Below are 22,951 nucleotides of genomic sequence, written 5' to 3' on the forward strand. Positions count from 1 at the left end.
CGTGCGATGATGCTTCTGGGGGGCTCTTTTGGCTGCAGGAAGAAGCGCCCGGAGACGGGGAAGCGGGGGGCCGAGTTCTAGCCCCTGGCGGCTACGCTCGGAACCGTGAAGGGGCTGAAACCGCAGCCGCGCTTTGTTGCTGGAGGGAGGTCCCGGCGGAGGGGCAAGTGCGCTGGGAGGCTGTGGGGAGGTCCCGGCAGCTGGAGGGGGGGGGCTAAGGGGGCTGGGAGGCTGCGGGGAGGTCCCCGTGGCTGGAAGGTGGGGACTAAGGGGGGGCTGGGAGGCCGTGGGGGGGTCCCCGTGGCTGGAGGGGAATAGGGGGCGGGGGTACTTAGACGGGGTTTTTAGCGGGACCCCCTGACGAGGCTGGCGACGCGTAGTGGAGGGGAAGAGGCGAGGCCGGCCCGGGGGCGCTCTGGGCAAGTCCCCGCTCTCTTTGCCGGTGCGTGGGAGGCCGGAGCCAGCCAGCCCGGAAGCCGGCTTCCTGCGAGTCCCTCTGGCCGCCTCCCAGCCCTAGTCAGCGGGGCAGCAGCTGGGCCGTGTCGGCGGCCGCGGAGCCTGGCGCCAGGATGAGCAGCGGGGTCGGCGGCGGCTCGCCCCACAGCATTAACTGCGCGCTGCCCACCATCCCCTCCAGCAAACTGCCCGACCTGTGCTTCCTCAGCCGGGGCGCCTACGGCACCGTGTCCTCGGCGCGCCACGCCGACTGGAGGGTCCCGGTGGCCGTCAAGTGCCTGCAGGGGCCGCTGCTAGACAGGTAATTGCGGGGCGCGGCCTGGGCCGGCTCCGGGGAGTTTTGCTCCTGACTCTTTTCCAGCCGCCGCAACGGGTCCTTCCCTCCCCCATGGGGATCCCCTGCCGCCCAGTCTGGTCCAGGGAGCGCCTCCGGGGCCGCCACTCCGCCTGCACCCATGGCCCCGATCCTTCTCCCCGGGGGGAACCAGCGGGTGCTGCTCGGAGACTCGCCCCAGGGAGCTGATCCTACCTTAATCTTTCCGTGGCTTTGGCCCGTTTCAAAGGTCTGGGTTGGTTACCCGTGTTCCCCATGAAGGCTAATGGGACCTGGTGGCTACTATTCGAGCGCCCAGGGCTGTGATATGTTGAGTACTTTTTCGGCCCCAGTGAAGTCAAGAGCAAGGATCAGAGTGAGATGGAGTGTGTATAGTACAGCAGATGACCCTGCCAGTGTGCCCAGTCTGACCTGCACCTACAGAACCCCTGCTTATTTCAGCCCTCCACCTCCTCTTAATAATTACCATTTATAGAGAGGTAGCACATGGAGGCCCACATCTTCCCCATTGTTCCAGCCACTGCCCAAACATAGTGAGAAGCAAGGAAAGCCCTGCCTCAAATCGTTTACAATCTGGTTTAATCAGAAGTGAGTGTGCTGACTGTGCTGAATTGCTTGGTGGAGTTTATGATGATACAGGTTTCAGAGTGGTAGCCATGTTAGTTTGCAAATTAATTCTAGTTCTGCAGTTTCTCATTGGAGTCTGGTTTTGAATTTTTTTTTGTTGAAAATTGCCACTTTTAAGTCTATTGTGTGTCCAAGTAGTTTGAAGTATTCTCCTACTGGTTTTGAAATGTTAAAATTCTTGATGTCTGATTTGTGTCCATTTATTCTTTTGCATAGATACTGTCCAGTTTGGCCATTGCTAGCACATGATGGCATATATCACATTGGTAGATGTGCAGGTGAATGAGCCCTTGATGGTGTGGCTGATGTGATTAGGTCCTATGATGGTGTCCCTTGAATAGATATGCAGACAGAGTTGGCATCAGTTTATTGCAGAGAATGGTTCCTGAGTGTTTTTGTTGTGTGGTGTGTAGTTGGTGGTGAGTATTTGCTTCAGGTTGGGGAGTTGTCTGTAAGGGAGGACTGGTCTGTCTCCCAAAGTCTGTGAGAATGAGGGATCCTCCTTCAGGATAGGTTGTAAATCCTTGATGATGCACTGGAGAGGTTTTAGTTGGGGGCTGTAGGTGATGGCTAGTGGCGTTCTGTTACTTTCTTTGTTGGGCCTGTCCTATAGTAGGTGACTTCTGGGTACCCTTGTGGCTCTGTCAACCTGTTTCTTCACTTCAGCAGGTGGGTACTGTAGTTTTAAGAACACTTGATAGAGATCCTGTAGGTGTTTGTCTCTGTCTGAGGGACTGGAGCGAATGTGGTTGTATCTTAGAGCTTGGCTGTAGACAATGGATCATGTGATGTGGCCTGGATGAAAGCTGGAGGCATGTAGGTAAGTATAGGGGTCAGTAGGTTTCCAATATAGAGTGGTGTTTATGTGACCATCGCTTATTTGCACTGCAGTGTCCAGGAAGTGGATCTCTTGTGTGGACTGTCCAGGCTGAGGTTGATAGTGGGGTGGAAATTGTTGAAATCCTGGTGGAATTCCTCAAGGGCCTCCTTCCCATGGGTCCAGATGATGAAGATGTCATCAGTGCAGTGCAAGTAGAGTAGGGGCGCTAGGGGACGAGAGCTGAGAAAGCATTGTTCTAAGTCACCCATAAAAATGTTGGCATACTGTGGGGCCATGCGGGTACCCATAGCAGTGTCAATGACTTGAAGATATAAATTATCCCCAAATCTGAAATAGTTGTGGGTGAGGATAAAGTCACAAAGTTCAGCCACCAGGTTTGCCATGACATTATCAGGGATGGCTTGTAGTCCATCTTTGTGTGGAATGTTGATGTAGGGAACTTCTGCATCCATAGTGGCTAAGATCGTGTTTTCTGGAAGATTACTAATGATGATACAGTTACTTCCTAATAGGAGGTCATCAAATCCATTTTCATTTGCATATCAGTCTCCCCTGTATTCCAGATGCATTCATTGGCTGACAGTATATCCTCATGAACTTTTAAGATAGTGTTTTCATGTACAATGAAGTTGTGATTTTTAGCACTGGAAAACAAATCCCAAAGGGTGACAACCCCAAATATTTCAGTGTAGCTCTCTCAGTCAGAAGTTGATTGGAGTAATGATCATTGTCTTTGTCTTTGACAACAAAACTTTGACCAAGATATGTCAAAAAAGCCTGTTGGCTTATTATTTTTTAAAATTGAATTGCCAAGTTCAAAATATTCATCTTTTGAGTTTTTCCTGTTTCAGCTGCTGAAGAGTAGTAGCTGCTGAGAGAAGGGTTTATTGGTATTAGTCTTGGCATCCCCAAGAGTAAATGTAAGGCTTTCAAAAAGATGAGAAATCATTCTGCTGAAATTAGACAAAATTTAGCAAAGAAGGGAACTCCAAATGCTGCTAAGTAATATGGTAAATTTTAAAATATAAGGACACGTTGTTTAGTGTCTTGTTATTCAAACTCTTTTGCTTCTCATCAACCAGGTGCAAATATGCTTTATTATTGCCTTGGAAAACTTACCACCATGAAGCATCAGATTCTCAACCAATTTTGTGGCAGACCTCTTATTCATGTCTTCATCCTTTCTACCTGACCACTACAATTCTCTTCTTTTAATGTCTCCTTCAATTCCACATCATCCAAAATGAGCTGTCTCATCCTATCAACTTTCCTAGAAACAAGTACACATCACTTTCTCCCTCTAGAAATTTCCATGGTTTCCCGTTTACATCAGAGTCCAGTACAGCATGAATATTCCTTGTGGAGTTAGGCTGGGTAAACCCCTGCTCATATCTCTCTCAGATTTAGTCATTTAGGGATTTTTCTCCATACTTCAAACTACTTTTTCTATAGCATTTTCATTTTCTATAGTGTCTAATAGCAAGATCCTGCCTTCTTGCAACATCAGGAACAACTCCAGCTTCTCTATACCTATTTGGCTGCAAGATCTGATGACTACACTTCTTTTCTAAATACCCTATTTTGTCTCACAGGCCTACAGATTCTAACCTTCTCTGTAATAAAATAATCTAATCTTAGTTTCAGAAACACTCCCTTTCCCTTCCAGAACCTAGTGGGCTCTTACCCTTTAGGGCAGTGGCTCTCAACCTTTCCAGACTACTGTACCCCTTTCAGGAGTCTGATTTGTCTTGTGTACCCCCAAGTTTCACCTCACTTAAACTAGTTGCTTACAAAATCAGACATAAAAATACAAAAGTGTCCCATCACACTATTACTGAAAAATTGCCTAATTTCTCATTTTTATCATATAATTATCAAATAAATGAATTGAAATGTAAATATTTTACTTACATTTCAGTATATAGTATACAAGTCATTGTCTGTATGAAATTTTAGTTTCTACTAACTTTGCTAGTACTTTTTATGTAGCCTGTTGTAAAACTAGGCAAATACCTAGATATTTATCCTCTGGAAGATCTCTGTGTACGCCCAGCGGTACACGTACCTCTGGTTGAGAGCCATTGCTTTAGGGCTCCAAATCCTGCAGTCAGATATCATGGGAAAATCCTTGTGCTTGTGCAGAGCCCCACTGACCTAGAGTCTGGGTTTAGTTTCTTTTCATTGCTCAAGCTATGTAAACACTACCGTTTATATTGGTATAAGTTATGTCTCAGTCAGTGTTGCCACAGTTTTTTTAAATATTTTAATACTCTTTTTAAAGAGGTCAGCCTCCAAAAATGATTTGTTTTAAATATCATGATATTGAAAACATCTCCCTCCCATATTTTGAGGTTTTTACCCTCTACCTCTTTTTTTTTTTTTAAATATGTACATCCACTCAGATCACATTATCAAGCTTTACCCTACAATCTTGAAGGCAAGAAACTTTGTTTTCTTAATATCGTTCCCTGGAATTAAAGACCAATATTAAACTGTAATGCCTTCTTCCAAACAGCACAGACAGTATATTTCCAACTGTACAACACATCTTCCCGTGCAGCTGAAAAGCATCTCCTGTGGATAGCGTTGCTTTTCATGTCTTTCAGGGCCACAACAGGCTTTGGTGATATTTTTTTATTTGATAAGCAAGATTGGAAAATTTTCTTGGTAACCAAGAATAGTTAATTTGAAACATTTCTCTTTTCCCCTCTTTGGATAATTATGTTTTCACGGAATGTGTTTATCTTAACTTGTATTTTCCTACAGTGCACTGGTGTCTGCTCAGTCAAAGAAGCTAGAAACCTTTTGAATTCCATTAGCTTTGGCTCATGAGATGAATATGGAAATTCCTCACTTTATACTAAAGAACATAAGAACGGCCGTACCGGGTCAGACCAAAGGTCCATCTAGCCCAGTATCTGTCTACCGACAGTGGCCAATGCCAGGTGCCCCAGAGGGAGTGAAGCTAACAAGCAATGATCAAGTGATCTCTCTCCTGCCATCCGTCTCTATCCTCTGATGAACAGAGGCTAGGGACACCATTCTTTACCCTCCCTGGCTAATAGCCATTTATGGACTTAGCCACCATGAATTTATCCAGTTCCCTTTTAAACATTGTTATAGTCCCAGCCTTCACAACTTCCTCAGGTAAGGAGTTCCACAAGTTGACTGTGCGCTGTGTGAAGAACTTCCTTTTATTTGTTTTAAACCTGCTACCTATTAATTTCATTTGGTGACCCCTAGTTCTTGTATTATGGAAATAAGTCAATAACTTTTCCTTATTCACTTTCTCCACATCACTCATGATTTTATATACCTCTATCATATCCCCCTTTAGTCTCCTCTTTTCCAAGCTGAAGAGGCCTAGCCTATTTAATCTTTTCTCGTATGGGACCCTCTCCAAACTCCTAATCCTTTTAGTTGCCCTTTTCTGAACCTTTTCTAGTGCTAGAATGTCTTTTTTGAGGTAAGGAGACCACATCTGTACACAGTATTCGAGAGGTGGATGTACCATGGATTTATATAAGGGCAATAATATATTCTCAGTCTTATTCTCTATCCCCTTTTTAATGATTCCTAACATCCTGTTTGCCTTTTTGACCGCCTCTGCGCACTGCGTGGACATCTTCAGAGAACTATCCACGATGACACCAAGATCTTTTTCCAGACTCGTTGAAGCTAAATTAGGCCCCATCATATTGTATGTATATTTGGGGTTATTTTTTCCAATGTGCATTACTTTACATTTATCCACATTAAATTTCATTTGCCATTTTGTTGCCCAATCACTTAGTTTTGTGAGATCTTTTTGAAGTTCTTCACAACCTGCTTTGGTCTTAACTATCTTGAGTAGTTCAGTATCATGTGCAAACTTTGCCACCTCACTGTTTACCCCTTTCTCCAGATCATTTATGAATACATTGAATAGGATTGGTTCTAGGACTGACCCTTGGGGAACACCACTAGTTACCCCTCTCCATTCTGAGAATTTACCATTAATTCCTACCCTTTGTTCCCTGTATTTTAACCAGTTCTCAATCCATGAAAAGACCTTCCCTTTTATACCATGACAGCTTAATTTACATAAGAGCCTTTGGTGAGGGACCTTGTCAAAGGCTTTCTGGAAATCTAAGTACACTAAGTCCACTGGATCCCCCTTCTCCACATGTTTGTTGACCCCTTCAAAGAACCCTGATAGATTAGTAAGACCCGATTTCCCTTTACAGAAACCATGTTGACTATTGCTCAACAGTCTGTTTTTCTATATGACAATTTTATTCTTAACTATTGTTTCGACTAATTTGCCCAGTACCGAGGTTAGACTTACCGGTCTGTAATTGCCGGGATCACCTCTCTAGAGCCCTTTTTAAATATTGGTGTTATATTAGCTAACTTCCAGTCATTGAGTACCAAAGCCAATTTAAAGGACAGGTTACAAACCTTAGTTAATAGTTCCACAACTTCACATTTGAGTTCTTTCAGAACTCTTGGGTGAATGCCATCTGGTCCCGGTGAATTGTTAATGTTGAGTTTATCAATTAATTCCAAAACCTTCTCTAGTGACACTTCAATCTGTGACAGTTCCTCAGATTTGTCACCTACAAAAGCCAGCTCAGGTTTGGGAATCTCCCTAACATCCTCAGCCATGAAGACTGAAGCAAAGAATCCATTTAGTTCCTCCGTCTTTAAGCGCTTCTTTTGTATTTCGATCGTCAAGGGGCCCCATTGGTTGTTTAGCAGGCTTCTTGCTTCTGATGTACTTAAAAAACATTTTGTTATTACCTTTGGAGTTTTTGGCTAGCCATTCTTCAAACACCTCTTTGGCTTTTCTTATTACACTCTTGCACTTAAGCTGGCAGTGTCTGTGCTCTTTTCTATTTGCCTCACTAGGATTTGACTTCCGCTTTTTAAAGGAAGTTGTTTTATCTCTCACTGCTTCTTTTACATGGTTGTTAAGCCACAGTGTTTTTAGTTCTTTTACTGTGTTCCTGAATTTGGGGTATGCATTTAAGTTGGGCCTCTATTATGGTGTCTTTAAAAAGGGCCCATGCAACTTGCAGAGATTTCACTTTAGTCATTGTGCCTTTTAACTTTTGTTTAATTAACCCTCTCATTTTTGTATAGTTCCCTCTTTTGAAATTAAATGCCACAGTGTTGGGCTGTTGAGGTGTTCTTCCCGCCACAGGGATGTTGAATGCTATTGTATTATGGTCACTCTTTCCAAGTGGTCCTGCTATAGTTACGTCTTGGACCAGCCCCTGCGCTCCACTCAAGATTAAATCTAGAGTTGCCTCTCCCCTTGTGGGTTCCCGTACCAGCTGCTCCATGAAGCAGTCATTTAAAGTATCGAGAAATTTTATGTCTACATTTCATCCTGAAGTGAAATGTTCCCAGTCAATATGGGGATAATTGAAATCCCCCACTATTATTGGGTTCTTAATTTTGATATCATCTCTAATTTCCCTTAGCATTTCATCATCACTATTACTGTCCTGGTTAGGTGGTTGATAATAGATCCCTAATGTTATATTTTTATTAGAGCATGAAATTTCTATCCACAGCGATTCTATGGAACATGTGGATTCGCTTAAGATTTTTACTTCATTTGAATCTACATTTTCTTTCACATATAGTGCCACTCCTCTCCCTGCATGACCTGTTCTGTCCTTCCGATATATTTTGTACCCCAAAATGTGTCCCATTGATTGCTCTCAGTCCACCAGGTTTCTGTGATGCCTATTATATCAATATCCTCCTTTATCACAAGGCACTCTAGTTCACCCATCTTATTATTTAGACTTCTAGCATTTGTGTACAAGCACTTTAAAAACTTGTCCCTGTTTATTTGTCTGCCCTTTTCTGATGTGCCAGATTCTTCTTTATGTGACTGTTTATCATCTGATCTGGCCCTTACATTATCCTCTTCCGTCCTCTGTTCCTGACTGTAACCTGGAGAGTCCCTTTCATCAGACTTTCCTCTAAGAGAAGTCTGTGTCCGATCCACATGCTCCTCTGCAACAGTCGGCTTTCCCAACAAGCAATGAATATAATTGAAAATTCCCATTTGTAGTTATTGTGGTACCATAATATGCCAAAAATACGAGATACTAATTGTCACTGGAGTGATACATTTGGAAATATTAAGGGCACCCACTGTATTACCCATGTTTCAAGTATTATTGAAATACACCCGAGAGTATAAATACTAGAAAGACAACCTGCCACAGCAAGGCACAATTATTCTTGCTGAAAAAATTAATTCCTGCTGTGGCATATCTATCAGTGCTACTGTGTAGTAAAACATAACCCATCAGGTTTACATGTATTTGTATCTATAGATTGTAATCTGTTGTGAAGTATTTTATGATAATTGTATACAACAGTCCAGTAAAAAATAAATTGTAGTGCTGTCAGTGTTTTCGTATAGTGAGATCTTAATTTTGTAAAGCTAATTCAGAGCACCTTTCATCTGTGTATTTCTTTTGTTACCTTAAAAGTAAACATAATATATTTAAATGAACTAAATCATAATTGCATGTTTCTTAGCACTGATTTAGTCGTTTAACTTTTTTTCTTGCAGTGAAAGAACCAATCTCTTAAAAGAAGCGGAGATTTTACACAAAGCCAGGTTCAGTTACATTCTACCAATTTTGGGAATTTGCAATGAGCCTGAATTTCTGGGAATAGTGACTGAATACATGACAAATGGTTCATTAAACCAACTTATACATGGGGTAAGTGTATGGTGTTTTCTAAAGCTTTTTGTGTGTCACTTCAAGTTGTTGTTGTTAAATGGTCTGTTTTGCATGCGTGAGGAAATTAAGTAGTAAACATTTTTTTAATGGAAAAAAATATTGGGTTCTAACCTGCAATTTACTCTGTGCAGGCAGACTACATCTATGAAGAGCCCCTTTAAAGTCAGTGGGGCCTTGTCTGGGTGCAGCAGTCTACTCCTATTAAGACAGTTGCAGTATTTGGGGCTTTAGAGAAATTACAGGGAAATGAATGCTTAGTTAAAAACAATCAGCTGTGATTTGCAAGTAATTAGAAACTCAATGAGAGCTCACATAGATGTACTCATTTCTGTACTGATTTCAGAATCTCTGGCCTTTCTTGTGCATGCATGCATTTATTCATTACTCCTGGGGGAATCCTGTGCCACTGCACACGTGCAGAATTCATGCCCTCCTTTCCCCGCCCCCCCATCAGATTTTTTTTCTCTGCAGAATATAGATTCTGCTGGAGAGGCTCTGCAGTTATGCCTTTCGGCCACCCGGGGCTGCTACAGCACCAGAAAAAAGGGCAGTCATTTGGCAGCTGCATTCCTTACAGCGGCGCCACGTGAGGAGGCACAGACGGGACAGGGTACAGCACACAGGGTTGCTGGGGGTCACAGACTGGGGTTCAGAAGGGCTGATGGGGCAGAGGTAGGAAACAGACTGGGACGCAGGCTCAGGAGCTAATATAGTGACAGCTTTGAGGCAGGAGCACGGGGGTTGCATGGCCACATAGGGACAGGGCGTAGGCAACATACAGAGATAGGGGCAGATGTGCCTGACTGATTGGGAGAGGCTAGGGGTCAGCCAGGGTCTGCATGGAGGAGGCTCCCCAACTCCCTAACAATCCTTCCTCTCCCCCCCCCCCAAAAAAAAACCCTTTTCCATACTTCTGCCACCCACACCAACAACCCTCCAGGTTCACTCCCAGGCTCTTTCCCTCTCTCTCAATTCTTCCATTACCTCGACTTCCCTAAGCCTTTGCACTGCTTCTGAGGGGTGTGGGAAATACGTTTCTGTAGTGTAGTTTAAATGAATTACTCAAAGTTCTGTTTTTATATGCCTAGTAAGGAATCTACTTGTCAAAAAATCATTTCCTGAATTTTTTTGTTGTTGTCTGTATCATTACAGACATGCTTACTGAGAAGTATTTTGAAATAAATTACCAAAATTGAAACTGATGTAGTTATATTGTGTTATTTTGACAAAATATCCAGAATATTACAGAATTTTAAAATATTGTGCACAGAGTTTAATTTTTTGGTGTGGAATTTAATTAATTTTTTGTCAGGAGTAATTCATTCATGTGAATAATGTGCATTCATTTTCTTTTTACTGCGAATAGTCTTTTAAAAGAATACTATGACTCAAATTGGTAAGTCCAAAATTGCAAAACTATAACAAGCATGTCTTTCAGGCACTCAGTTGTGCTTTTTTAAAATGAAGGATTGAACTTTCATATTCAGTTTGTGAAACATACCCACAAAAGCTGAGAAATTCAATCATAACATTTTTAAAAGATAGTGTTTGTGTTTAGTTTTAGGGTAGTCTAGCATCACTGGAAGGCAGTATTGTCTGGCGGACAGGGCATTCGATTGGGACTTAGAGGATCTCAGGTCTCTTTTTGCAACTACCATTGGCCTGCTGGGTGACCTTGGACATGTCATTTTGTCTGTTCCTCTGCTTTCCCATTTGTAAAATGGGGATATTATACTTGCTTTTACTCGGAAGACATCTCTTCTTGGAATATTGTGTATTATTTTCTGTAGCCACAAGTAGAAGTTTTCTTTTTCCTCTTGGCTAGCTTGATTTGCTGGAGCACAAAACATTGAATAATGGGCACTTTCTGAAACTTTGATGTAAATTGTACTGTTATAATCCTTTCCAGAACTTGTGCCCATTCTGTCAGGCTTTTGATTGCCCTCTTTTGATAATATAAAACCTTTGCCATCTCTGCATATGTCACTGGCATTTGGTAGCCCAGAATATAGTAAGATGTGTTCAGTTGATAAAAGGTATTTGTCTCATTTCCCTTAGGCCTAGTATATCTAGTTCATATCTGTCAATTTCTGTTATTTGGACCACTTTTCTAGGCTTATATAGTATCCACATATAGGAGGGGTAGCACTCCCTAGACACATTTCCTCCCCTCCCCCAGGTCCCACTGTCCTTGGTTTACTCTCTCTGTTCCCCAGTGGCTGCCCTTAGGGGAGTTTTCTGGGGGTAATTGCTCCCTGGCAGAGGGCTGGTTCTTCTTTGTCCCTGCTCCTTGTTAGAGGAGGGTCTGGCTGAAACAGTGGTCAGCCTCTCAGACAGTCCCTGGATAGGTCTTTACATGCTCAGTTTCTGAAAGTTTATTGCGCCTACATAAGGTTTATATCCCCCACCTTTCTTTCTGGGGTGTGTTACTTGGCTGTCAGCCGGGGCGGCTCTGTTCTGTGACTGTTTGTTCTTCACCCGGCCTGCCTCCGTTACTCACAGCCTCTCCCTGGTCACCGTCCCTTCCTATGGTAGGCTTCCCCTACCCCTCTCCTCCAGGAACAGGTGCACCTCATTAGAGCAGCACAGGCCCAGAGGAGCTTGTTAACCTCCTTGCGGCTAGTAGAAGGGTACGTCCCTTCACTCCACATATTCTGCATACCAATTTAGTAGAGAGAGAAAATTCTTCAGTGGAGTAACTTCCTTGTGTGTTTGGCCTTTTCATGCCATCATCTCTCGTAAGTCTATTTGAATGGGGTTGAGTTGGATTGAATTGGTGAATTGAGGAGTAGCGCAGATTTCTCTAACAACTTTGTTTCTTACAGTAGTGGCTTACTAGCAAGTGGGCTTAAGTCTGGCTCTTATCCTTTGACCTAGACATGAATGCTAAAGTAGGGAGCAATAACACTGTCAGGGACGCTATTTTACAGAAACAAGGCATCAGTGGAAAGAAAGTGGCAAAGTGTTTGCTGATTTTTGTGAAACAAATGGCCTGATCATTGGAGGAAATATTTTCCTTCACTGTAGTATTACTAAGATAACTTGGAGGTCACCGAACAGAGAACCAAATGGATCACATTACAATGTGGCTTAAATGAAGAAGAACGTTAGAAGATGTACATAGAAGGAACAGGGCAGATATGGGGACAGACCATGAATTAGTGGCAGATATTTTGAGAATAAAAATAAAGATGTCTGAACAACAGCTATAACAACATTATAACATCACCAACCTAAAACAGATGATAATGTAACCAGAGTTTAGAACTCCATTAACAGGTGCTTGAAGATGATGGAACAGTAGAAGGCAAATCATAGAATCATAGAATCATAGACTCTAGGACTGGAAGGGACCTCGAGAGGTCATCGAGTCCAGTCCCCTGCCCTCATGGCAGGACCAAATACTGTCTAGACCATCCCTGATAGACATTTATCTAACCTACTCTTAAATATCTCCAGCGATGGAGATTCCACAACTTCCCTAGGCAATCTATTCCAGTGTTTAACTACCCTGACAGTTAGGAACTTTTTCCTAATGTCCAACCTAAATCTCCCTTGCTGCAGTTTAAGTCCATTGCTTCTTGTTCTACCATTGGAGGCCAAGGTGAACAAGTTTTCTCCCTCCTCCTGATGACACCCTTTTAGATACCTGAAAACTGCTATCAGGTCCCCTCTCAGTCTTCTCTTTTCCAAACTAAACAAACCCAATTCCTTCAGCCTTCCTTCATAGGTCATGTTCTCAAGACCTTTAATCATTCTTGTTGCTCTTCTCTGGACCCTCTCCAATTTCTCCACATCTTTCTTGAAATGCGGTGCCCAGAACTGGACACAATACTCCAGTTGAGGCCTAACCATGGAAATGGGTAAAGGAAACTATCACTAAAACTTCTGAAGAAATGCTGGGATTCAGGAAGAAACACCACAGTGAATGGTTATCTGAGGATATATGACAAGAAATAAAAGATACCAAATTAAATGAACTAAATCAAGCAAGACCAAGAAAACAGACACAGACATATACATACACACTCTCACTCTCTCTCGGAGGAATGTACCATAAAGAGCACAGGGGCCAACATGAGTGCTAGGAAAGACAAATGAGAACTTATAGATAAAGTGGCAACAGATGCACAGACCACGGCAGCACAAAATGATATGAAGACAGTATACAACATCATTCAGTAGTTATCAAGAGGAAAAACAAATGCCAACTGACCAATTCAAGACAACAAGGGCAACATAATGATAAAGACATCAAAACAATTCAATGTATAGAGGCAGTACTTTATTCAACTGCTGAATGGTGAGCCAGTGGGCATACCCCCCAGATATAGAGGAAAGAGAAGATCTGGACATCAAACTAGAACCTATCACCAGCGTAGAAATAGAGAGGGCAGTCAATCAGTTAAAAATGGAAAGGCACCAGGTCCAGGTAACATTCCAACAGAGGTTCTTAAGGCAGACTTGAGGAAAACAGTAGACATTTTGATAGGCCTCTTACAAAATATATGGAAAGAAGAAAAGTTGCCAAATCAGTGGAAAAGAGGTCATATAGTGAAGCTGCCAAAGAGAGAAAACCTCAGTGTAAAAACTGGAGGGGCATAGAATGGATATCTTTCACAGATAAGGTATTTACATGTATTATTCTGGGCAAAATAAATAAATCAGTGCATAAGAAGAGTCATACTGGGTTAGACCAATGATCCATCTAGTCCGATATCCTGTTTTCCAGCAGTGGCCAATGCCAGATGCTTGAGAGGAAATGAACAGAATAGGCAATAATTTATCCCCTGTCATCCACTCCCTCCTTCTGGCAATCAGAGGCTAATAGTACCCAGAGCATAAGGTTGCATCCTTGACCATCTTGGCTAATAGCCATTGATGGACCCATCCTCCATGAATTTATCTAGTTCTTTTTTGAACTTCATTATTGTTTTAGCCTTCACAACACCCCCTGGCAAGGAGTTCCAGAGGTTGACACTGTGTTGTGCAAAGTACTTGTTTGCTTTAAACCTGCTACTTATCAATTTCATTGGGTGACTGCTGGTTCTTGTGTTATGTGAAGGCGTAAATAACATTTCATTATTCACTTTCTCCACAGTCACGATTTCATAGATTTGATCATATCCCCCCTTACTCATCTCTTTTTCAAGCTGAAAAGTCCGTCTTTTTAATCTCTGTTCATATGCAAGTTGTTCTATACCCCTAATCATTTTTGTTGCCTTTCTCAGTACCTTTTCCAATTCTAATATCTCTTTTTGAGATGGGGTAACCAGAACTACAGGCAGTATTCAATGTCTGGATGTACCACGGATTTAAATAGTGGCGTTATGATTTTGTGTTTTATTATCTATCCCTTTAGCAATAGTCTCTAACATTCTATTAGTTTTTTTTGCCTGAGGCTGCCCATTGAGCAGATGTTTCCAGAGAACTAATCACGATGACTCCAAGATCTTTCTTGAGTGCAGCAGCTAAATTTAGACCCCACCATTTTGTATGTATTCTTGGGGTTGTTTTCCAGTGTGCATTATTTTGCATTTATCAGTGTGGAATTTCATCTGCCATTTTGTTGCCCAGTCACTCAGTTTTGTGAGGTCCCTTTGTAACTCTTCAGTCTGCTTTGGACTTACCTTGAGTAATTTTGTATCGTCTGCAAAATTTGCCACCTCACCGTTTTGCCACCTTTTCCAGATCATTTAGAATATGTTGAGCAGCGCTGGATCCCTGGAGGACACCTCTATTTACCTCTCTCCATTCTGAAATCTGTCCATTTATTCCTACCCTTTGTTTTCTATCTTTTAGCCAGTTACTGATCCATAAGAGGACCTTCCCTCTTATCTCATGACTGCTTAGTTTGCTTAAGAGCCTTTGGTGAGGGACCTTGTCAAGGGCTTTCTGAAAATCTAAGTACACTATATCCACTATATCCCTCTTGTCCACATGCTTGTTCACCCCCTCAAATAATTCTAATTGATTGGTGAGGCATGACTTCTCTTTACAAAAGTCATGTTCACTCTTCCCCAACAACGTGTATTTATGTATGTGTCTGATAATTCAGTTATTTACTATAGTTTCACCCAATTTGTGAGATACTGAAGTTAGGTGTACCGGCCTGTAATTGCCAGGATAGCCTCTGGAGCATTTTTTAAAAATTGGTGTAACATTACTATCCTCCTGTCATCTGGTACAGAAACTGATTTAAATGATAAGTTACATACCACAGTTAGTAGTTCTGCAATTTCATGTTTCAGTTCCTTCAGAATTTTTGGGGGAATACCATCTCATCCTGGTGGCTTGTTATTATTTAATAGGGCTATCCATTAATCGCAGTTTACTCAAGCAATTAATTCCAAACAAATTAACTCAATTCAAAATATTAATCGCACTGTTAAACAATAATAAAATGCCAATTGGTTTTTTTAATAAATATTTTTTTCTACATTTTCAAATATGTTGATCTCAGTTACAACACAGAATACAAAGTGTACAGTGATCATTTTATATATTTGATTAGAAATATTTGCACTGTAAAAGAAACAAATAGTATTTTTCAATTCACCTCATACAAGTACCGTAAAGCAGTCCCTACCATGAATGTTCAATTTACAAATGTAGAATTGTTACCTAACTGCACTCAGAAACTCTAAAATTTTATAGCCCACAAGTCCACTCAATCCTGCTTCTTGTTCAGTCAATCACTAAGACAAACAAGTTTGTTTATATTTATGGGAGATAATGCTGTCTGCTTTTTATTTACAATGTCACCTAAAGGTGAGAACAGGTGTTCACATGGCACTTTTGTAGCTGGTGTTGCAAGGTATTTATGTCAAATATGCTAAACATTTGTATGCCCCTTCATGTTTTGACCACCATTCCAGAGGACATGCGTCCATGCTGATGACTCTCGTTAAAAAAAAGTGTGTTAATTAATGTATGTCTCCTGCTCCATGAATTTACCTGCGTTCTGCCATATATTTCATGTTATGGCAGTCTCAGATGATGACCCAAACATAAGTTGTTCGATTTAAGAACACTTTCATTGCAGAATTGACAAAATGCAAAGATGATATCAATATGAGATTTCTAAAGGTAGCTACAGCACTCAACCCAAAGTTTAAGAATCTGAAATGCCTTCCAAAAATCTGAGAGAGACGAAGTGTAGAACATGCTATCAGAAGTCTTGAAGAGCAACACTCTGATTTGGAAACTACAGAACCAGAACTACCAAAAAAGAAAAATCAACCTTCTATTGGTGGCATCTGATTCAGATGATGAAAACAAACGTGCGTCAGTCTGCACTGCTTTGGATCATTATCAAGCAGAACCTGTCAGCAGCATGGAAACATGTCCTCTGGAATGGCAGTTGAAGCAGAGGCATAGGACTGTTTAGCAAATCTGGCACGTAAATACCTTGCAATGCTGGCTACAACAAGACACTTTGTATTCTGTTTTGTAATTTAAATCAATATATTTGAAAATGTAGAAAACATCCACAAATATTTAAATAAATGATATTCGGTTGTTTAACAGTGTTGTTAAAACTGCAATTAATCACAATTTTTTAAAAAACTTGGTTAATTGAAATTTTTAAAAAAAATATTTGACAGCTTTACTATTTAATTTATCAGCTTATTTCAAAACCTCCTCTATTGACATCTGGGACAGTTCCACAGATTTGTCACCTAAAAAGCTCACATCCTCTGTAGATTCAAGATACAGGCACGGTTCAGACAGGATAAATCAGGTACATATCAAATAATAATCTTATGTATCAACATAGAACTGTTGATTGTATGACAATCACCACTTTATATTAATTTTTTAGATTTCAAAAAATCTTTTGGTATAATGGATAGAACTGTTTTATGGAAATTACTACACCATTATGGAATCCTTCCAAAATTTGTGAGGCTCATTCAGAGCTTCTATGAAAATATGACATGCCAAGTACTACATAATAGCGAACTGACTAAACCATTCAAAGTCACTCTGGGCATCAGGCGAGGATGTCTTATGCACCCAGAATTTTTTTTACTGATAGTGGATTGGGTAGTGAGAGGGAGTACAGAACAATGAAAGGACATACAATGAATTTTCAAACAGAAGTTAGACCAACTTGACTTTGTGGATGACATCAACATGCTATCACTTACCCATAGAGACATTCAAGCCGAAACAAATGATCTCCAGGCTTATGCACAATTAATAAGGTTGAAAATAAATACTGAGAAAACTAAAACCATAAGAATCAACACAGCACACCAATAACATTTTCTGGGACTGACACAAAAAAGGTCCAATATTTCACATATCTTGATGGCACTGTAAGTACAACATGCAGCAGACTGACAATATCCTGCACAGTCCTTATGGAATTAGGCTAAGGTTTAACTTAACTCTGTAAACTTGATTGAATTATGTTTGATACTTTGGGAGTCCATTGCATTAAAAATGCAGTTGTGCATATTTACTTTGGAATTGTAGGTCACTCCTCTAGGAGGAGGGGATGCTAATGTAATTCCTCAGGTTATGAGCCCCTTTGAACTGACCCCTTAGTGAGGTCTGCATATACTAGTTGAAAATGGATTTTCCATGGACCAATAGACAAAGAAAACACTTTTGGATGACTGTCCTGGTCCAGGCCCTTCTTCCTGGTCCAGCAAATAGACAGGATCTCTGGTCCATTGTTTAAGGAAGGATTGGAAGGACTTAGCCTACTGAGGCGCCATAAGACTGTGTGCTTGTTCTGAGCTGAAGCTATGATGAACTTAAAACGAGAGAAACCTCTTTGGGGGGTTGGTGAATGCCAGAACCCATGTTAGGGTTAGGGTGATATCTGGTAATTGTATTAGCATGCATGTAATTTTATTATTTTTAACATATTCTGAGTAATGTTTTTTACCTTAAGAATAAAATAGGCTTGCTTAAAAAGAACTGTGTGGTAAATTACAACCACGGGCTGGGAATAACACAGCAAAGTCTGGGAACTTCTCAGCCTGGAAATACCCTAGTCAGAAGGGAGTGAGATATAGGTCTCCACCCAAGAAAGGCACTGGCTGGGGAGCTGCAAGCCTGACAGTGGGTACCCAGGCTGGACTACTGAGAGGAAACAGGAAAATGCCCTGATCTGTGACACAACAGGTAGAGCAGATAAAAACATTAAAACCAGAGTATCAAGAGCCAGACATGCCTTTGTAACTCTAAAGCCAATCTGGAGAAACAGAAATCTTGCTTCCAAACTAAAAACTTTGAATATTTAACACTATTGTAAAACTGGTCTTACTATATTGTGCTGAAACTTGGAGATTTAAGACTTCACTATCTAAATTCCAAGTTTTAATAAACAGCTGACAGAATAATCCTCAGTATCAGATGGCTGGGGGAAGAAGAGTCACAAATAAAGAATTCTGGAAGAGGATAAAACAGAAGCCACTAGGACAAGAAATTCTGGAACGAAAATGGAGATAGCTAGTACATAGAGTTAGAAAACTAAATAACATAAGACAGGAATTGGATTGTAACCCCTAGGGCAAGAGGCAATGAGGTAGACCAACAATAACATTGAACTACATAATATAAGCAGAATTGAAAACTAAGACTGAAGGAGGAGACCAACAGAGGTGGAAGGCAGTGGTTAAGACCCTGTGTTCTGCAACGGAATAGAGCGGTTTAAGAAGATACTTGACCACTTACGTAAAGCACTCTGAATCTGTTGATGATAATATCTAAATCTTATCTAGAACTTTATCATTGCAAAGTCATACAATATGTGTATTAGTAACAGCATATATAATGATTGTGAATTGATAGAGTAAAGAACAGGAGCATACTATTGAGTGATTAAATAGTTCATAATGTTAAAACAAATATAAATTAACACCAATCACTGTGATTTGTCACTTTTTAAATTTGTGAATAAAAGATGTAAAAAATCTTCTTTTCAAAGTGCGTCTCCTCTGACTCAAAGATTGTTGTTAGAATATTTAAATGAATGATCATATTGTGATTTTTTGGTTTTCTTTTTTCTTTGGTAGAAAAATGCATATCCTGACATTGCGTGGTCACTGCGATTCCGTATTCTGTATGAAATTGCTTTGGGAGTGAATTATCTGCACAATATGAGTCCTCCATTGCTGCACCATGATTTGAAGACCCAAAATATTTTACTGGATAGCGAGTTTCACGTTAAGGTAAGGTCCTGGTTATTTTAGTCCCTATATTCCTCTTCAGTGAGCATACGTACACGGGGGGAATGGTCCTGCTATTGTGGGGAACTTTCCTGGCTACCTCGGTGAAGTGAGCTAGCGAAAGGATCCAAGTCTTCGCTCCCACTTTTTACCCAGAGGCCTGCCTGACCTCAAGGGCTCCCCTTCCATTCTCCTATGCGGCAGAGTCCTCATAAGCCCAACAAGGCTGAGCCCAGGATTCCTGGGGGGCTCGACCCCCAACCTTGTCATGGTCACTTAGGGCAGGGGCTAGGGTGTCCCCATTCTGGGGTGCTCTTTCTGCAGTGGATGCTTCCCTGACCCACTGATCATGACATTACTACAGTTCAAAGAAAATACATTTTATTAAACAGCAATCAATTGAAAAAAATAAGGAAAACATGGAAAAGGTTAAAAGAAAACCCGTCACCCCACTCTGTGGCACAGGGACATCACAGCCAGCATCTCTGGAATGTAAGGGCAGTTCAATCTGTTCCTCATATTCCCAGACCTCCTCAGGCCCTGGCTGTGCTGCAGGGATGCTGTGAGTCGGACACTTGCTCTGCTTGTAGCCACACACTCTCAAGTTCTAGGTTGCGGGACTCTTCTTCCCAGCGTCGCCCCCACCCTCTCGGGGTTACAATCCCCCTCCAAGTGTGGCCTGCCAGGCACCTTGGCTGGAGGTGCCTCCCTGCGCTGGGCTTGCTACCCAGGGCCCCCCTTGCTCTCCCCAGCTGCTCAGCACACCCAGCTCCGGACTGCTCCAGCGTCTCTGCCTCAGCTACAACTCCACTCTGCTGCCTCAGCTCCAGCTCCACCACTCTGCTGCCTGAGCGCAGCTACTGCTGCTGCTCTGCCTCCAGCTCCCTGGGCTGCTTCTCTGGCTCTGGTTGCTGAGCTCTCCTCCCAGCACAGGTCTGCTCTGTGGGCTGCATCTGTGACTCTGCTCCCAGCTCTGACCTGCTTCCTGGGCTGCTTTTCTGGCCCCTCTCAGTGGCGCAGCTCTGTTCCCCAGCTCTGCTTGGGCCCTGCTTTCTCCTTAGCTTGGCCCCACTCTGTCTGACCCAGGCAATTGTAGCTCACATGGAGGACAGGATCCCCTGGCCTCCTGATTCCCAGATTAGCCTGCCCGTCCTGTCCATCAGGCTGACCTGGAGCATTGGCCTCTCACCATTGTTGCTGGGGGCTGTCAGTCTCAGGGTCCTGATTTCCCATCAACCCTTCTCCTTACTTTTAGTACTGGGAGCTAGCCACCCAAAACACCCCACTGAGTTTTAGTAAGGGAACAACAGTCTCCTTACACATAACGGAACTGAAGTGTGTTTAATATTACAGACAAGGAATGAGGATAGGAAGGGACAAACTTATACTCCAGTTCTGCAGTTGTGTCTTTGAAGGCAGAGCCTCATCATCTTCAGGGAAGTTCCACACAGAAACGGGTTGTCTTGCACCAATCCAGTTACAGATTTCTGGCCTTTAGCAGCACACATGCTTTCCATAATGTTGGCCTATGCAGTACGCCATACAGATTAAATAAATTAAAGTTAGTAAATGAGAAATTTAACTGAGATGAACCTGTGGATATCTGAAGGGATTATACCTAGGGAAAATAACCAAATTCTCATCAAAATTAACATAAAAGTAGTCGTGATTTCACAGGTTTAGTTACAGAGAAGAGTGGTTGGAGGTACTATAATAAGACAGTGTTAAGATAAGCAAAATGTTAGTTCATGTTAACAAAATAGAGAGAAATTAGAGAATTAGGCAGTGCAAGAAATAAAAGCAGTGGCTAATATTCAGAAGTGGTAACACTTTCCTATGAAAGTCCTTGAGGATAACCCTTAATGTGGTCCTTTCAGAGTAGAAACTCCTTCGAAGGACTGCTCAAGTTCTGAAGTCAAGAGCTCAGGTAGGCCCTGGCAGGTTTTCCATTCCCAGCAACAGTGTAATATGTGATGTACTGTCTTGCTTCCAAATTGCTTCACTTAGCAGTGCTTAATGTAGCCTTAGAACATCTCTTCAAATATGCACATGCTGGGTTTGGATCGTATGGGAAGGCGAGAAACCTACCTGGCAGATACTTCCTGAAGGAGAATTGATGAGGGGATGATCAAGGCCTTGGTTGCTTGTTAGGCTGTATATTCACCTTAAAATAGAACAAAACATACGTGAAATTGTTTCTCAACCATCTTAACTTTCATGGTTTATTATGGACCTTTAATTCAGAGGCAAAGAGAAGGAAGTATTGGTGATGAAGAATCCATTTGTTGAGAAAACTGTTGGTCAGTTTTATAATTTGAGTAGAAATAAAAACAGTTTGATTAAGTTTTGTTTCCTTTCATCAACAGTTTGAAAATTTGAACTGGACGATCTGGAACATTTACTATTACAGTAATTGAGGGAGATGCTTTGCATTAAATTTGGATAGTTAATGTTTTAAGATGAATTTTTCTACAGATGCTTTATTTGGGGGTTAAGTGTTCATTGTTTATTAAATAGCTCTCTAATTATTTGAGCTACCTTTGCGTGGAGTGAAATTAAGATTTTGATAACTGGCAGAAAATGGAAGGAGTAATATTAGATGCATCTGCTGTGTATTATAAAAAAGGAAGTATTGAACATATGTAAAATATGCAGTCATACAGTGCGTCTGATTGCATCAGATATCTGCTAAATGAGTAAGATTTCTGTTGAATTACGAGACCAGACACACACAAGTGCATTATGCAAATTGGTTTTAAAATCATTCCCTCTCCCTCAATCACCTCAAAAGCTAGTCAGGAGAAAGCTCTTGTAGACAGGCCATGTACTCCCTGACACAGTGAAATCAAGCCCATTACAAGCACCTTAATTTTTTCTGTTCCAATTAAATATTCTTCCTTCACTTCCACCCGTCCTACATAAATACACACAACTATGGCCCAGTCAGTCACATGACACCAGTCAATAATTATTTTTGACTTTTTTTGCCCCTCATGTATTCTCCAGGAAACTCATATCCATAGATCTTAGTTGTTGCAATGTTGTCCAGGCAGCCTTGCTCAGAACTCTTTCCCTCTCGTGTGTGTACCAGGAAAGTGGGGAGTTTGTAGCTTGCTTCATCTCCTTGGATTCCCACCCATTAGCCACTGTGCTGTATTCTAGGTATCTCAACTGGACAACCTATACTTCTGGTTCTCTCTCCCCCATGCTGGAAGCTGGAGTCCAGCTCTTGCTCACTGATCCCCTGCTGCCTGGTTCAGTGGAACAGTGTGAGATGCTGTGACAGGTTGCTATATTCACTGCTGGGTGATGCCACCTCCTGGCAGTTCTGGGGATTAGCACAATCACAGCAACGCCCATTCTAGTGGTTAAACCCCATCAGTTTCTCTTCTGCTGCTCTTCTCACTCTCAGGAGCCACAGCTGTCCTCTCTGTGACTCGGCCTCTGACCAGGTTGCTCAGCATTCCCCCCTTCTGGGTTTTAGTCTTCCAAAGTTTCTTGTCAATCCCATAGTGGCCAAAAGAGTCTTCCAGTTCATTCCCTTGCCAGTGCCACTTTCCCAGTGTCAGGTAGAGGAACCTGGGCCTACTCTCTACTCCGGGTTCCAGCCCAGGGACCTACAACACGCAGCCAAGGTCTGTTCAGTCCCCAACCTGCGTGTTCCCTGGGCTGCTTCCTACCCCAGCACTCCCCCACTCTCTGGGGTTTGTCAGTCTCTTTACTCCTTCCTCCCAGGGAGCAATAGTGGGCT

The 22,951-nt window shown here is 42.0% G+C and overlaps 1 protein-coding gene across 2 annotated transcripts in view; it reads left to right on the forward strand.

The window, feature by feature from the left end:
* The first annotated feature begins 336 nt into the window (after positions 1 to 336).
* The window catches only part of RIPK2 (receptor interacting serine/threonine kinase 2), a 38,920-nt gene continuing 16,305 nt past the window's right edge, over positions 337 to 22,951 (forward strand). Inside the window, exons 1-3 of one of the 2 annotated variants that reach the window (XM_030553408.1) lie at positions 337 to 757; positions 8,839 to 8,992; positions 19,048 to 19,203. In XM_030553408.1, coding sequence (XP_030409268.1) covers positions 570 to 757; positions 8,839 to 8,992; positions 19,048 to 19,203 — 498 coding nt within the window. In that variant the 5' untranslated portion in view covers positions 337 to 569. Of the gene's footprint in view, positions 758 to 8,838; positions 8,993 to 16,653; positions 16,758 to 19,047; positions 19,204 to 22,951 lie in introns of those variants that run through there. The other variant, XM_030553409.1, reaches the window with a different exon arrangement.

The sequence above is a fragment of the Gopherus evgoodei genome, chromosome 2 (assembly GCF_007399415.2).
Source record: "Gopherus evgoodei ecotype Sinaloan lineage chromosome 2, rGopEvg1_v1.p, whole genome shotgun sequence".
NCBI classification, from domain to species: domain Eukaryota; kingdom Metazoa; phylum Chordata; order Testudines; family Testudinidae; genus Gopherus; species Gopherus evgoodei.